At 40.6% G+C, this 17246-nt stretch overlaps 1 protein-coding gene across 9 annotated transcripts in view; it reads left to right on the forward strand.

The window, feature by feature from the left end:
* The window catches only part of NALCN (sodium leak channel, non-selective), a 657013-nt gene that overhangs the window by 616156 nt on the left and 23611 nt on the right, over positions 1–17246 (forward strand). For all 9 annotated transcript variants that reach the window (XM_056555671.1, XM_056555665.1, XM_056555672.1 and 6 more), the window contains 6 exons: positions 2755–2874; positions 4184–4252; positions 8688–8836; positions 11956–12049; positions 12482–12614; positions 12900–13015. In XM_056555671.1, coding sequence (XP_056411646.1) covers positions 2755–2874; positions 4184–4252; positions 8688–8836; positions 11956–12049; positions 12482–12614; positions 12900–13015 — 681 coding nt within the window. The remainder of the gene's footprint in view (positions 1–2754; positions 2875–4183; positions 4253–8687; positions 8837–11955; positions 12050–12481; positions 12615–12899; positions 13016–17246) is intronic.

Here is a 17246-nt window from a genome sequence, read left to right on the forward strand (position 1 = left end):
ATCGTGGCCCTAACCAAGAAAAACGCCAACCCTAAGTCCTGGCCTCCTCAAGCGGAAGATGCATTCAATCATCTCAAAACTGCCTTTTCTTCTGCTCCCGTACTCTCCGACCTGATCCATCTAAGCCCTTCTCACTGGAGGTAGACGCCTCCTCGGTGGGAGCTGGAGCAGTACTCCTACAAAAAAATTCTTCCGGACGTGCTGTTACTTGTGGTTTCTTTTCTAGACCTTCTCTCTGGTGGAGAAAAACTACTCCATTGGTGATCGAGAACTACTGGCCATAAAATTGGCGCTTGAGGAATGGAGGCACCTGCCGGAGGGATCCAAATATCCAGTTATTATATACACTGATCACAAGAATCTCTCTTATCTTCAGTCTGCCCAACGGCTGAACCCTCGCCAGGCTAGGTGGTCGTTGTTCTTTGCCCGTTTTAACTTTGAAATTCATTTTCGCCCTGCTGACAAGAACATTAGGGCTGACGCCCTCTCTCGTTCATCGGATGCCTCTGAAGTGGAAGCTTCCCCGCAACACATTATTCCTCCGGACTGTCTGATCTCCACTTCTCCAGCCTCCATCAGACAAACTCCTCCAGGGAAGACCTTCGTCTCTCCACGCCAGCGCCTCAGGATTCTCAAGTGGGGACACTTGAGGCCATGCTGGCATCAAAAAATCCATCCAGCTCATCTCTCGATTTTATTGGTGGCCTACCCTGGAACCTGATGTTGTTGATTTCGTGCGGGCTTGTACAGTCTGTGCCCGGGACAAGACCCCTCGCCAGAAGCCTTCTGGTCTCCGCCATCCTCTGTCTGTTCCTGAACGACGATGGTCTCAGATTGGTATGGACTTTATTACTGACTTACCTTTATCCCATGGCAACACAGTTGTTTGGGTGGTCGTTGATCGATTCTCCAAGATGGCACATTTTATCCCTTTTCCAGATCTTCCTTCTGCGCCTCAGTTGGCGAAACAATTTTTTATACACATTTTTCGCCTTCACGGGCTTCCTACGCATATCGTCTCGGATAGAGGCGTTCAATTTGTGTCAAAATTCTGGAGGGCCCTCTGTAATCAACTCAAAATCAAATTAAACTTCTCGTCTTCTTATCATCCCCAATCCAATGGGCAAGTGGAAAGAATTAATCAGGTCCTGGGTGACTATTTGCGACATTTTGTTTCCTCGCGCCAGGATGACTGGGCAGATCTTCTACCATGGGCCGAATTCTCGTACAATTTCAGAGTCTCTGAGTCTTCTACTAAATCCCCATTTTTTGTGGTGTACGGCCGTCACCCTCTTCCCCCCCCCCTTCCCACACCCATGCCTTCTGGTTTGCCCGCTGTTGATGAGGTGACTCGGGACTTCTCCACCATATGGAAAGAGACTCAAAATTCTCTCTTACAGGCCTCATCCCGGATGAAAAAACATGCCGATAAGAAAAGAAGAATTCCCCCCATTTTTTCTCCCGGAGACAAAGTATGGCTCTCCGCCAAGTATGTCCGCTTTCGTGTCCCCAGTTATAAACTGGGACCACGTTATCTTGGTCCTTTCAAAATCAAGTGCCAAATCAACCCTGTCTCTTACAAGCTCCTCCTTCCTCCTTCTCTCCGTATTCCCAATGCTTTCCATGTCTCTCTCCTTAAACCACTCATCCTTAACCGCTTCTCTCCCAAGGTTGTTGCTCCCACTCCAGTTTCCGGGTACTCTGACATCTTTTCGGTGAAGGAAAGTCTAGCATCCAAGACGGTCAGAGGTAAAAAAAAAAAATGTGGTTGATTGGGAGAATTGCGGCCCAGAGGAGAGGTCATGGGAACCTGAGGACAACATCCTGGACAAGAACCTTATCCTCAAATTCTCAGGTTCCAAAAAGAGGCGGAGACCCAAGGGGGGAGGGTACTGTTATGGTGAGCGCTCCGGGTCCCCGCTCCTCCCCGAAGCGCTCACAGCGTTCTCCTATTCGCAGCGCCCCGGTCAGACCTGCCGACCGGGTGCGCTGCGATAATGTTCCCAGCCGAGATGCGATTCGCGATGCGGGACGCGCCCGCTCGCGATGCGCATCCCGACTCGCTTACCAGACCCGTTCCCCGTCTGTGCTGTCCCGGCGCGCGTGGCCCCGCTCCCTAGGGCATGCGCGCGCCGGGTCTTTGCGATTTAAAGGGCCAGTGCGCCACTAATTGGCGCATGAGGTTTTAATCAGTACCGTCACCTGTGCACTTCCCTACTTATACCTCACTTCCCCTGCACTCCCTTGCCGGATCTTGTTGCCATTGTGCCAGTGAAAGAGTTTCCTTGTGTGTTCCTAGCCTGTGTTCCAGATCTCCTGCCGTTGCCCCTGACTACGATCCTTGCTGTGTGCCCTGACCTTCTGCTACGTCCGACCTTGCTCTTGTCTACTCCCTTGTACCGCGCTTATCTCAGCAGTCAGAGAGGTTGAGCCGTTGCCGGTGGATACGACCTGGTTGCTACCGCCGCTGCAAGACCATCCCGCTTTGCGGCGGGCTCTGGTGAATACCAGTAGCAACTTAGAACCGGTCCACCGACACGGTCCACGCCAATCCCTCTCTGGCACAGAGGATCCACCTCCAGCCAGCCGAAGCGTGACATACACATTGCAATATGCTAGTTATTCATGTTAATTCTGTGCATGTTTAGCCCCAGTTGATGTTTGTCACCGTGGTAAGATCATTTCATTCTTACTACAACTGGAATGCTTAAAAACATTTCTATTTTTATTAATGAACCAATTTGTCCTGTAAAGGTAACAATGAAGATTACGGCTATGTCACCAGCTGGATTCTGGCAAAGCAGGAGAAATCGTTATGACTTGCTTGTGACGTCCCTTGGTGTTATTTGGGTCATACTTCATTTTGCCTTACTAGTAAGATGTCTTCCTTCTTTATTATTTCTTAAAGGGGTTTATTCATTTACTATTATTAATTTACTTTTCTAAGATGACAAAAAACATTAGATTTCAATTGGATTAATGTTGTTCCTATGTCTAGATACCACAGGTAAATACTTGTTATGGCACCCCTTGGTCTTCTTTCATTCCCTCTCAGAACGTCCACTTAATGTATCTATTGGTCACTTATTCCCAGTATCTTACTTCCACTTTTGAGCTCCTCTTGTACACAACTGTAAAAGAGATTTTTGTTCTTGTGCTAGACCGCTTATAAGAATCAGTGCACTAGAATTTCTCTTTCTGGAACCATCAGGTGGACATCTAAAGAGTAAATAAAACAAAAATCAGGGGACAATAAAACAAGTATGTCTCAGCAATATCTAGACACAAACATTTTTTAAATGATTTCAATTAAAAATGATGTTTTATGTGGCCCAACACAATAAATACTATTGAGCTGTAGGACAACCACTTACATATCTTAGAATACCTAGGAGCAAATGTGTTTGCTTAACTCTACAAATAGCTGTATTATAAGTGGGTCTGTTCACTACACAAACTCATCCAGGTGTTATATAGTAGTAGATCATGTGCAGAACAGAGGGGTTTTAACACCATATCATGATGACATCACTTTTTTGTTAATTTGGGTCCAGCTGACAAGACTCCTGTGATCCTCAAAACAGGCCGCAGCACTAGTCAAGCACTGCACCAACTTGTTTGGTTATCCCTGTACAGTGGTTGGACGGGAGCACCAATTCCAGGAAAACAGCTGACAACACTCTTAGGTGTGAGGATTGGTTTCAATCTTAAACATTGGAAGCCAACTAAAAACAAAAATTATAAGATTTAGCAATATGCCATATCAGTATAATTTTAGAATACATCTTTAAATCATGATCTTACAGATCAGAATAACCACCTTAGTCTAGAGCAACGTCCTGATCATATATGGTTCACAAAACAAAAGTCATCTGTAGACCCATGTTAATTTTGTAAAAGGGTTTACAGAACTTAATATGGTTTAATTTGCCCTAACATCTAATGGACCTTATTTGTGGTGTGAAGTGTATTGTTAGCTTACAGATATCTCTGGTATTTTAAATGCAAAAAAGGCAGGTGGCATTTTAATGTGTATATCCAGCTAGCAATGAGAAGCACCAGTTACTGATGTGCAGCCATTCATACACATAATCCAGTCCTCTCTCTTAATGTAAAGTCAGACAGAAGGATAGTGTTCCACCTAATAGTTATTTAAATGTAAATGTGCACTTTTTCTTTACAGAATGAATATACATATATGATGGGTGCCTGTATTATCGTATTTCGTTTTTTCTCCATATGTGGAAAACATGTAAGTATCTTTTGTTTTTATAATTTCATTATCTTAAATATTAGATTTTATGCGTTATATGTTGCCTATGGTCCGAATTTTGCCTGCATTGCAAATACTGGTCTTGTTATACACCAGGATTCATACAAATTGCTTCATTGCTAATCAGCACCATTGCCAAAAAGTTATACAGATTTGTTAATTACTTTTATTTTAAAATCTACACTACAGAGAAAGCTGTGTAGTTCTTTCTAGTATGGCCACAGTGCTTTCTGCTGACACCTCTGTCCATGTCAGGAACTGTCTAGGGCAGGAACAAATCACAGCTAATAAGTACTGAAAAGCTTAAAGAGTACCTGTCATCAACAAAAACTTTTAATATGTTGTTCATAATCATAAATGAAGAGATATTGTAATATATCTTCATTAAAAAATATTAATATTTATACCAGTTTTTTCATTTTATACTTTTGGCCACTAGGGGTCACTCTTCTATGCCTGGTCTGCAAGCAGCATCCTATGCTTTTCATAGTAAGTGTACAGCTTCCCCCGGAAGTTCAGTACTCTCAGCTCAGGACTCGCTCCCAGCCTGTGAGCTACAAGCCTCTCATATAACAGCCAGTCACCTCCCCCTGCCCCTCACCACACGTTATCTTATACATTGTATTATCTCACTGCACTCCCTGCTCTGTGTAATTGCTCCCTCAGCCCCTGGTTCTCAGCATTGACTTTTTAGTGCAGAGAGACACAGGAGAGAGAGAGAGAGACAGGCTGCCGTCCCTCCCTTGTACTTAGTCTGTATGCACACTGCAGAGCAGTGTTTCCCAACCAGGGTGCCTCCAACTGTTGCAAAACTACAACTCCCAGCATGCCCGGACAGCTGTTGGCTGTCTGGGCATGCTGGGAGTTGTAGTTTTGCAACAGCTGGAGGTGCCCTGGTTGGGAAACACTGCTGCAGAGGGAGAGCAGCATACAGGAAGACTGGCAGAAGCAGAGTCCTGGCCAGGCTTCATGTGACATCATACCTGCCGGGACCCGCCTCCTTCCACCCCTCAGAAAGACAGTGCTCCTGAGCAAATGAAGAGGGATGAAAAAAGGTATTTCCACAGCGTTTTAAACCTCAATAAACACAGGGATAGACATAGTTAGAGAAAGGGACAGATGGGAAGGGGGATCAGGGAAAGTTTAGATGATGACAGGTACTCTTTAAGATTTTTCAATAGAAGTAATTTTAAAATCTGTCCAACTATTTGACATCAGTTGATAAAAAAAAAAATTCTTACCAATTTATGGCCTCATACAGGTCATGCAACATACCACAGATATCAGCAAATAATTTTCAGCTCTACTCTTTTCCATAAAACAAATATTTTTTGACATTAGAATCCCATAAAAAAGACATGCTTCAGACACTTGTTACTTATTGTAACTAATGCAAACAGACATGAGGTTCAACACTGATATACCAATAAGTGTTAATAAATCAATGTTAAAAAGGAAAAACTAATAATCACATCAATTAAAAATACCAATATCAAAACAATGTAATTTTTTATGATATGCTCAGGCAAAAAAATACCCTATTTCTACTGTATGCCGCATAGCACCAACTTACCATTTCCAGTGCAAAACAGCACCTTTTGTTACAATAGGAAACTGAGAAATCTAATAGTACATGTACTTTATGTACAAGGCAAACAATCATGCCACTTAAAGGTTGTCAATCTACAGGCATTCTTTTTAATTTCAATGTGTTTTTGGTCATTTAACCCCTTAAGGACGCAGGACGTAAATGTACGTCCTGGTGAGGTGGTACTTAACGCACCAGGACGTACATTTACGTCCTAAGCATAACCGCGGGCATCGGAGCGATGCCCGTGTCATGCGCGGCTGATCCCGGCTGCTGATCGCAGCCAGGGACCCGCCGGCAATGGCCGACGCCCGCGATCTCGCGGGCGTCCGCCATTAACCCCTCAGGTGCCGGGATCAATACAGATCCCGGCATCTGCGGCAGTTCGCGATTAAAATGAACGATCGGTTCGCCCGCAGCGCTGCTGCGGGGATCCGATCATTCATAACGCCGCACGGAGGTCCCCTCACCTTCCTCCGTGCGGCTCCCGACGTCTCCTGCTCTGGTCTGTGATCGAGCAGACCAGAGCAGAAGATGACCGATAATACTGATCTGTTCTATGTCCTATACATAGAACAGATCAGTATTAGCAATCATGGTATTGCTATGAATAGTCCCCTATGGGGACTATTCAAGTGTAAAAAAAAATGTAAAAAAATGTAAAAGTAAAAGTTAAAAAAAAGTGAAAAATCCCCTCCCCCAATAAAAAAGTAAAACGTCCGTTTTTTCCTATTTTACCCCCAAAAAGCGTAAAAAACATTTTTTATAGACATATTTGGTATCGCCGCGTGCGTAAATGTCCGAACTATTAAAATAAAATGTTAATGATCCCGTACGGTGAACGGCGTGAACGAAAAAAATTTTTAAAAGTCCAAAATTCCTACTTTTTTAATACATTTTATTTAAAAAAAAATTATAAAAAATGTATTAAGTTTTTTATATGCAAATGTGGTATCAAAAAAAAGTACAGATCATGGCGCAAAAAATGAGCCCCCATACCGCCGCTTATACGGAAAAATAAAAAAGTTATAGGTCATCAAAATAAAGGGATTAAAAACGTACTAATTTGGTTAAAAAGTTTGTGATTTTTTTTAAGCGCAACAATAATATAAAAGTATATAATAATGGGTATCATTTTAATCGTATTGACCCTCAGAATAAAGAACACACGTCATTTTTACCATAAATTGTACGGCGTGAAAACGAAACCTTCCAAAATTAGCAAAATTGCGTTTTTCGTTTTAATTTCCCCACAAAAATAGTGTTTTTTGGTTGCGCCATACATTTTATGATATAATGAGTGATGTCATTACAAAGGACAACTGGTCGCGCAAAAAACAAGCCCTCATACTAGTCTGTGGATGAAAATATAAAAGAGTTATGATTTTTAGAAGGCGAGGAGGAAAAAATGAAAACGTAAAAATTAAATTGTCTGAGTCCTTAAGGCCAAAATGGGCTGAGTCCTTAAGGGGTTAAGGACCACAATTTTTTTTCTGTTTTTGCACTTTCATTTTTTCCTCATCACCTTTTAAAAATCAATGCTTTCAATTTTGCACCTACAGACTCATATGAGGGCTTATTTTCTGCGCCCCCAATTGTACTTTGTAATGACATCAATCATTTCACCACAAAATTTATAAGGAACCCAGAAAAAAATATTTGTGGGGCAAAATTGAAAAAAAAAGCCATTTTGTAGCTTTTGGGGCTTCCGATCTGTGTGCTCTGCGCTCGACTGATAAAGCCTGGTTCTACCAGGCTTTAACATTCACAATGGAGCAGCCAACACAGGAGCAGAGGCAAGCCCTCCGGCTACTTCAAGAATGGATCACCCCCTGCGACCGCGCTGGGGGGGCGTTTTGGCCAGGTGGCGATCCACCCCACTGGACTGCCAGGAGCAGTTAAAGGTACCTTTAGAGGCCACTGTCAGCTTTGACAGCAGCAATATTAAGGGTTAATAGCCGGCCGCAGCGATAGCTGCATGTTTTTTATAATTTTTTTTTAATGTAGGCACTGATGGCCACTTTTCATAGCCTTTAATATATCTTAAGGCTTTACTTAAGAGTATCTTTAATAAAGACATAATTTTGCATTCAAAGTATACAATAAAGTTGCAGTCTGCAAGTTGCATCTGGTGTGAATAAATAACCACTCTTTGGGTGTGCTGCTCTATTCTATACTTTCAATATAGGTCCTTTGATTCTAGCCTGGTAAGACATGTACCCTGGCCTTCAGGTAATTTGTTATTATATGTGTATACGTGCTACAGCAACACACACCTGTCATTCAGGGCTGGTGCAAGGATTTTTGGCACCCTTGGTAATAGCTAATTTTGCTGCCCCATTGGCTCCGCCCTTTGCCATTCCCCCACCTAACTACTGGGGTGGCACGCTGGAACAACCCCCCTCCTCATGTTATCTGCTTACTGCTGGGGTGACGCCGGAACATTCTGTGAAAGAGGGAGTTCTAGGCGGCTGCCTATCTTGCTTATAGGTGTATCCGGCCCTGCTGTCATTTAGCCTGTATGAAGGGTGTGGGGATATTTTGAGCTCTAACTAAATGAATAAAGGAATTAAGGTGAAATATTTTACTTCTGGCTTCCATTTATACTTCTAGACCAGTAGCCATTCTCTCACAAGATGTTTGTACAGTCCATAAGCAATGTCCATTTGTTTCATGACCACAGGGAGTTAACATCACCACATCTATACTTGTTAGGAAATGTTACAAGGTGTGTTAAAAGAACTTCATATAAATACTTGATACTACATAATGTGACAAAAACTATGACTGAGAACATAACACTATGCTTATATTCGTGTCTTCTAGGTTACTTTGAAGATGCTGCTGCTGACTGTTGTTGTCAGCATGTACAAAAGTTTCTTCATTATTGTTGGAATGTTTTTGCTGCTTCTTTGCTATGCTTTTGCTGGAGTGGTTCTTTTTGGCACAGTAAAATATGGTGAAAATATTAACAGGTAAGTAAGCAGTACTATAAGAGAAGCTTGGATTTTTCAATGACTTGTGGGCTAAGCAATACCACAAAATATCACTGCACTGACAAGTCACATGTTTATTAAATCCTAAGCAGTTTTGAATTGAGAGGCTGCTTGTTTATGATTAACGGATCACTTTAAGGATGTGTTCACATGTTCAGGTTTTTAAATGCAGTTATTAAATACAAAGACAAAAATGAGAAATAGAGGTGAAGTCTTAGTCTTTGCATTATATGTGCCCTCCATTTTTGATCAATTCCTGGCATTGTATTTAATGATTGCAGTTAACCCTTTTATGGACAATGCCCATTTTGACCTTAAATGGGCACTGTCATGAAGTAAAAAAATTGATATGTTGTAGTACTTAAGTACTACAACATATCTCTAATATACTTTAATAAAAAAAAAAGTGATTTTAAACCAGTTTAAAATCACTTTTAAATTCGGCCACTAGGGGTCGCCCTCCTAGAGGCCGAATGCATTCGGCAGTGACGTCACTACAGAATTTCGACTCATTTAAGTCTGGCAATGAGTCGAAATTCAGTCACTGCGGTGCTCGCTCCCGCCTGTCAATCAAACAGGCGAGAGCGAGCACGCTGATAGCTGGGGCTGCGCGCATTGGCCAGCTCCACTGGCCTAACCCCCAAGCCCCCCCCCCCCCCCGCGTGCGAGCGGGGTCCCTGTGCCCACTAGCGGTGTCAAATGTGCCCCCCGCGAGCGCGAGCGCTACCATCACCGCTAGCGGGGTCCCTGTGCCCACTAGCGGTGTCACAAGAATGCCGAGCGCGGCTCTGTTCCCCTCTCAGGGAACAGATTTAAAAGCCTTGCGCGCAGCTAACGTAGTGCTGCGCATGCGCAGTACTACGCAAATAGCGTAGGGCTAACGCCAGGCTCCTAGCGCTGCCTATGTTAGCCCTACACTATTTGCGTAGTGCTGCGCCTGCGCAGTACTACCTTAGCCGCGCGCGAGGCTTTTAAATCTGTTCCCGTACCCTGAGAGCTGACAGGGACGGGGAACAGAGCCTCGCTCGCTCTCGGCATTCGACAGGGACCCCCGCTACCGGTGATGGTAGCGCTCGCGGGAGGCATTCTTGTGACACCACTGGGAGAAAAAAAAAACGGTATCAGGTTCATACCGGTACTCAGGGGTCAAGTCCTGGGGAAAAAAGTGTGGGAACTCACCTGTGATTTCCAATCAAGGGCTAGTCCTGCAGGATTCCTGCTAATGGGAACTGTGTTCCTGCTCTGGAAAAAGTGCAGGAACTCCGTTCCTGTGCGTTCCTGCAGGACTTGAGCCCTGCCGGTACTGTATACCGCCCAGCACTAGGCATGAGTGTTATTCATCTAATGGGGTGCCTCCAGCTGTTTCACAACTACAATTCTCAGCATGGTCTGACAGCTAATAGCAATCATGGCATTTTTCCTCTTACAGACTATGAGTATATGAAGATTGCATACACTGTTCAGTGCTAGGCTATAGCATTGATCAGTGATATCGGTGCTCTGCTGCTCCAGCCTGCATAGCTGGCTGGGAGCAGCAGAAGACCGATCGGACAGCGAGAAGGCAGATAAGGGCCCTCCCGCCGTCCACTCAGCTGATCGGGACCCGCAATGTCGCCATGAATGTCCCGATCAGCTCCACTGAGCTAACCGTAACCGGTACTGTTAACCAGCATTTTTAATGCCACAATCAATTTGATTGCAGTGTCTAAAGGGTTAATGCTGGGCATCAGCCTAATTGGCGGTGCCCAGCCTTAACCATGGGTCCTTGCTGCCCGTAGCAACCCACCGGGTTTAAAGCGTTCTCTTCTCGTGAGAATTGTTTAAACCCCATTGACAGGACCAGGGCTTACAGGTATGCCCTCAGTCCTTAAGTACCTGTACACCCTTAGTCCTAGACGGGTTAAACACCTTAATGTGTAAACATAGCTTTAAACATTGAAATCGGAACAAAATGAATAAAAATGATTATGTTTTCACTCTTTTAATATTTCCAAAGAAAATTGTTTATATATTTTTATTTTATTATATATTTTTATTCACCCTTTATGCTAGGGCTGCCGCAATTAAAATATTAAACTTTGACTTACCTTCTGCTGCTCCCCCTGGTGACGCTGGTATTGTGGGGTCTTCATCCTGCTTTTGGGCCCAACATGTCACACTGCGATTTGTTTAGCCCTGACACCAGGAAGAATGTCGGGCCTGGGCTCAATATATCACACTAGCATTCAGACTATCACCAGCCAGGCAGAACACATCGCTGTAGCTGGCGATTAGCTGAGTTTATTATTTTAATTACAGCATGCCTAGGCATACTGGAAGAATGAAAACTCCCCATAAAAAACGTTTTTTTTTTTTTTTTTAAAGAAATGAGCCAACACTACAAATTAATACGTTTGTTTTGCAACAGCCGCATACCCAAACAGCAATGCACAAAAAAAAAAAAAAGTGGTATGCTGTACAGCAACACACGGCACACAGAAAAATATAGTACAAAGATGTTAACAGGTCAGTATAGATTCACTGATTAGAAAGACATTAAAATAATTTAAAACATAGAACTTTGAGGGAAACCACAATAAATCCCAACAAATTTGTTGCTGCATACTCTGATAAAATGTAGCTAACATAAACCAATATAATAACAAATATAAGCAGATACAATAGCAATAAGATATTAAAATTGTAACAAGTGAAAGTGTAAACTACTCCTGACCATAAATTGATATTGGTATGAATATAAAGTGCAACCAAAGAGTGCAAAATAAAAGGAGTGTTATAAATCAAGTGAAAAAATAATAACTATCAGTATCACCTGGACATATCCAGGGTTGTCAGGTTGGTTCCACAACCACTCCATGTGTATTACTACCAGTATTTGTCACTTTTTTGTGTGTTTTGGACCCACTCCTGGTTTGGGCTAAAATACTGTCTATATACTATGTGATTACCTAGCCTTATAGTTTCCTTACTGCTGGAGCCACTTCAAGCCTGAGCTTAAAATACAACAGCATTAAAAACTGCATTTGTGTTTCGATCTTAGGGACTGGGTACTTCAGAATTTAAACTAATACCTTTTAATGTATTCTGTGTTTTTTTAGACATGCAAACTTCTCCACGGCAGGGAAAGCTATAACTGTCCTTTTCAGGATAGTAACTGGGGAAGACTGGAATAAAATAATGCATGACTGTATGGTGAGTTGACTGCTACAAACTGAGAATAGTTCGAAGGGCAGGAAAAACCCTGCATTTACATTTTTGGATTGTCTTTTATGAAAGTCAAATAGATTAGTAAAAGGGCTGTGTATTTTATACTTTTTTTTTTTTTGCATTATTATTATCTTAAGGCTAAAATTAAACACAACCGTTTAGTGGTGGTGTTTTCTGACATTTTAAGCAAACCCACATAGGGCAGATGTTTTTTTATAGTCATTATGAAAGCCGAAATCCTCAGTACACAATGTACGGTATTAATATTTGTGTTTTTTTTTAACCCTATCAATCATTTGTATTAACAGATGGCATAATTTTCCTGCGTGGAAATTATCAATCCATGTTTATTTTAGTCTTCCTTTGATGTTGTTATTTGATATAATCAGAATATTTCCCTTAAATTTGTAATTTCAGGTACAACCACCTTTTTGTACACCTGATAGTAGCAGATACTGGGAAACTGATTGTGGAAATTATGCTGGAGCCCTTATGTACTTCTGTTCATTTTATGTCATCATTGCCTATATTATGTTAAACCTCTTAGTTGGTAAGTTTCAACAGTTGTTACAACAATCTTTTAAATACTTAAAAATGAGCAGAAAACTGTTTATATGGTTATCACAACATGCAATGGATACTATAAGATCTTTGTATTGCTTTATACATTGCGGTAATCCAAACCATTAAATTGCTCCTGTTGTAATAATGACATTAATGACATTCACTTTGGTGAGCTTTCACTTAATTACATAATATAACATTTACTGTTGCAATACATTTATCATAATTCTTGAATAAACCATAACATGAATATCTATTTTTGTAATTTCAGCCATAATTGTAGAGAATTTTTCTCTTTTCTACTCTACTGAAGAAGACCAATTGCTAAGTCCCAATGACCTCCGCCATTATCAAATAATATGGAATATGGTCGATGATAAAAGAGAGGTAATATTTCATTATTTTTTTTTACTTTTATTAGTTTACAATAGACCACATACATAAAACGTACATGTCTGTGATAATAACATAAAATGGATACACTGTGTAGTTATTTATTTATTATCAATAGCTGATTGTTTATTGCCATTGACCTCAATGCTTAGCATTTTACGGTCTAGACAAGTCAGGTTTTACTACTGACTTGGCACAGAGGACAGTTTGTTCAGTGGAAAGTAGCTCCTCAACAGAGCAGATCTGTGGGATAATGGAGGGATTAGTGCCCCATACTAAATATAGCAATAAAGGCTTTTATCATAACAACAAAACACTCCAAACATGCTGTTTACATTCTTATGCAAATTTTATTTCAGAGTTATTATACAAGCACAATTTAGCATTTCAACGCCACCCATATCAAGCATATGTACATTTTTCTCTTTGGTTCAGTTCACACTCACAGCTTTTGTTTTTACAGGAGTCATTACAAATTGGTTTTGTAATTTACACTAAGTTATTTCATCAACTTTTTTTTTTTACTTATTTATTTTGTTCACCTGAACAATAATGAACACACACAAAAATACATATACAATGAATCTGGAAAATATTCAGACCCTTTTAACATTTTCACATACTGGTATTTTGCGACCTTGTATTGAAATCAACAACATTTTTAAATCCCAATGTTTTCTCTCATCGTTCTGTACTCAAATAAAAATGTTGAAGCAGAATTTGAGAAATGTATGCAAATTTATTAAAGAAGCAAATTAAAATGTCTTATTGACATGAGTATTCAGACCTTTTTTTTATTATTTAGTTGAAGCACATTTGGTAGTGATTTCAGCTTCCAGTCTTCTTGGTTATGATGCCACAAGGTTTGCACACATGGATTTGGGGATTTTTTTACAATTCATCTCTGAAGATCAGATGTTGGTACAGACAAATAGTGCGGGTGACACTGATTAAAACTATATTTACCTACCCCTGATCTGTGGTCCCATTTGTTATCTTCTTTAATCCCGTGGCGGGCTTGGTGCACGGCAGGAACACGCTGATGACACCGCTTCTGCAGTGCACCAAGGCTCCTGAAAGAAGACAGACAAAGATAAAAGATTGTGGATAAGTAAGTATGCTTAAAATAATTGTCACCGGCACTACACGCCTGTACCAACAGGTTAGTGCGGTAGACACTGATGACAGAGTTTATCCAGGAATAGAAAAACAGAGCAACTTTCTTTCAAAAACAGCTCCTTGTCTTGTCTCCAGGTTGGGTGTGTTTCTGCAGCTCCATTCCATTGAAGTCAATGGAGCCAAGTTGTAAAACCACACCACACCTGGAGACAGACGAGGAGCTGTTTTTTAAATTAAATTAGCTGTTTTTTTCTATTCCTGGATAACCCCTTTAAGCTCTCTCAGGTTGGATGGGGATGGTCAATAGACAGCCATTTTCAGGTATCCAAGAGCTGTTTGATAGGGTTCAAGTCTGTTGCTTAAAGACAGGCAAGTTATGCCTAGAACACTGAGAACCTATAGTACATAAATTATTTATTAGGGAGGGACTCCTTGCCAATTCATTACAGTAAGAAACTTGTGTTGAACTTTACCCATTAAATATCATTTCCTATAGGCTGGATTCATACATTGCACATGTGACAGAGGTGGGGCCACGATGCAGCCAAAACCACATTGACATGCAAGTCAAGTCAGTGCGGTTTTCAAATTGATTTCAGCTACAAACAGTATACTTGTTAATAACTCTGCAGAAAAATCTTGTTAAGCTGCAATACCATGAAGTCATTATCATTAAAAATGCTTCTAGCTGAAGTCTGTTTGAAACGGAGCTGGCTGACATGTCAGTGCAGTTTCAGCTGATTTGCATCCAATTCTAACCATATGGTTATCAAATGTTGGCTAGCTGATGACTGATCTTAAAAAGTTTGATTTCAATATATAAAGCAATCTAACACTTTGTTTATGGTCACATAGAGTAGCTGCAGCTGAAAAATACGCAGAAGTGGGATTTTACTGCAAACTAGCAGGGTTTTAATTTGATTATTTATGGCGCGTAATGATTAGCAAACAGTTTTAAAACCATGATGATTGGTGCAATGTTCATCTACATTGTAAATATGTCTAAACCGCCTTACAACCACTCTGTATTGTGTTACAATAAAACACATGAATACGTCATCATAATCATCCAGACATTCACATAGTCTATATACGATCTACTTAGCACAGTTTCTGGTGGAAATTATTATTTTTTTTTTAAATGAACTGTTGCCAGAAAGTTAAACAGATTTGTAAATTACTTCTAATACTAAATCTTAATCCTTTCAGTATTTTTAGCAGCTTTTTGCTACAGAGGAAAATCTTTATTTTTTTAATTTCTTTTTTGTGTTGTCCACAGTGCTCTCTGCTGACACCTGATGCCCGTATCAGGAACTGTCCAGAGCAGGAGAAAATGCCCATAGCAAACCTATGCTGCTCTGTACAGTTCCTGATACGGGCATCAGGTGTCAGCAGAGAGCACTGTGGACAACACAAAAAATACATTTAAAAAAGTAAAGAATTTCCTCTGTAGCATGCAGCTGCTAAAAAGTACTAAAAGGATTAAGATTTTTCAATAGAAGTAATTTATAAATCCGTTTAACTTTCTGGCACCAGTTCATTTAAAAAAAAAGTTTTCCACCTGAGTACCCCTTTAAACTGACTGCAGCTAAACAGTAGTTTACCATAAATTGGGGAACTAAAAATCCACAAAAAAATTTGCATAAAATGTTGTCGTCAGGATTTTGTTGTGAAAACACATCTTTTTTCTTTTTCTTTACTTTTATATCAATAAAAGGGAGCATATCAATGGCAAAAGTCACAGGATACATGACAATAGAATTCAATCCTATAAATTCTTGAGCCAAAATATGAAGTGTAACAATTGAAAATATTCTCGCTACAAAAAGACAAGTATCAAGTGAGAGGAAATATTTAAAAAACAGGGGAGGGGAAACATTAACAGAGTGGATAGGAAAAAGGGCTTTATCGAGAAGACAGCATCAACATAAGTAGTGCATGCGTAAACAGGAACATAAGATGTGTGAGGTTATGGTAAATTGGTTATTGGTCCTAAGAAGGTGGAAGTCAGACTTTCTGAAAGGAATCCAAAGCTTCCAAATTAAACGATACTTAGCGTCTTTCTGAAAAAGCAGCTATTTCTTCCATGTGATATATGTGGTTTATCTTACTAAGCCAATGGGCTACTGATGGGCATCGCTATGAGTACCTTAGTGGAAGGATTACCAACTTCACACTAGCAAGAGAGAAATTAATTAGTAGAATAACTTGTTTGTTTCCTTTGAGTACAAGTAAGTTTAGAAAAATGTTGGTTGGGTGTATTGTGACCTGAGAGCCACAAATCTGGCTAAGGTTGGGTTCACACCACATTTTTGCAATACAGTTCCCGTATACGTTTTCAGTGTGAAAACTGTATGGAACCGTATTGAGAACAGTATGCATTGACTCTCCATTGAAAACCATATGCCAAATGATGCATCCGTTTGTGTCCGTTTTGCATCTTCTACAGTTCTGTCCAGTTTTTTCCCGTATCCAAAACCGTGGCCTACCACGGTTTTTGGTCCAGGTGAAAAACCGTATGGAAACTGTATACATTTTTTTTCTAACATGGGAGTCAATGGGAACCGTACAGAACTGTATGTGCTTACGGTTCCATACGGTTTGCACCATACGTTTTTTGATGCCGAAAAGTATTTTTTCTTGGAATTTCAATCAAACAAGTGAAACTTTATTCATAATGGAGTGAAAAGCTGAAGTATACTTGTCCTCAACAAAAACTTTTTGTATGATGTAGATTATAACATTATATGTATATTTGTAATATACATTGCTTAAAAAAATATGTATATTTTTGTCCCTGAAGCTATTTCCTGTGTGTCTCTATGAGAAGTCCAAATATAGGAAGTGAGTGTGGACAAGCAGGCCCCTGTGCAGTGAGGTTCTGTGACATGCCATGGGCTCACACATGAGGATGATTGACAAGCCAGGAGGCTGCACAGAGCCCTGCTTGTCCTGCCCTCACTTCATGTATTTGGACTCCTCACAGAGACACTTAGGCAATAGCTGCAGAGACAGCATTTTTTCACCCAAAAATATACATATTTTTTAACCAATGTATATTACAATTATACATACAATGTTATTATCTACATTATACAAAAAGTTT

The sequence above is a fragment of the Hyla sarda genome, chromosome 2, assembly GCF_029499605.1.
Source record: "Hyla sarda isolate aHylSar1 chromosome 2, aHylSar1.hap1, whole genome shotgun sequence".
NCBI lineage: Eukaryota > Metazoa > Chordata > Amphibia > Anura > Hylidae > Hyla > Hyla sarda.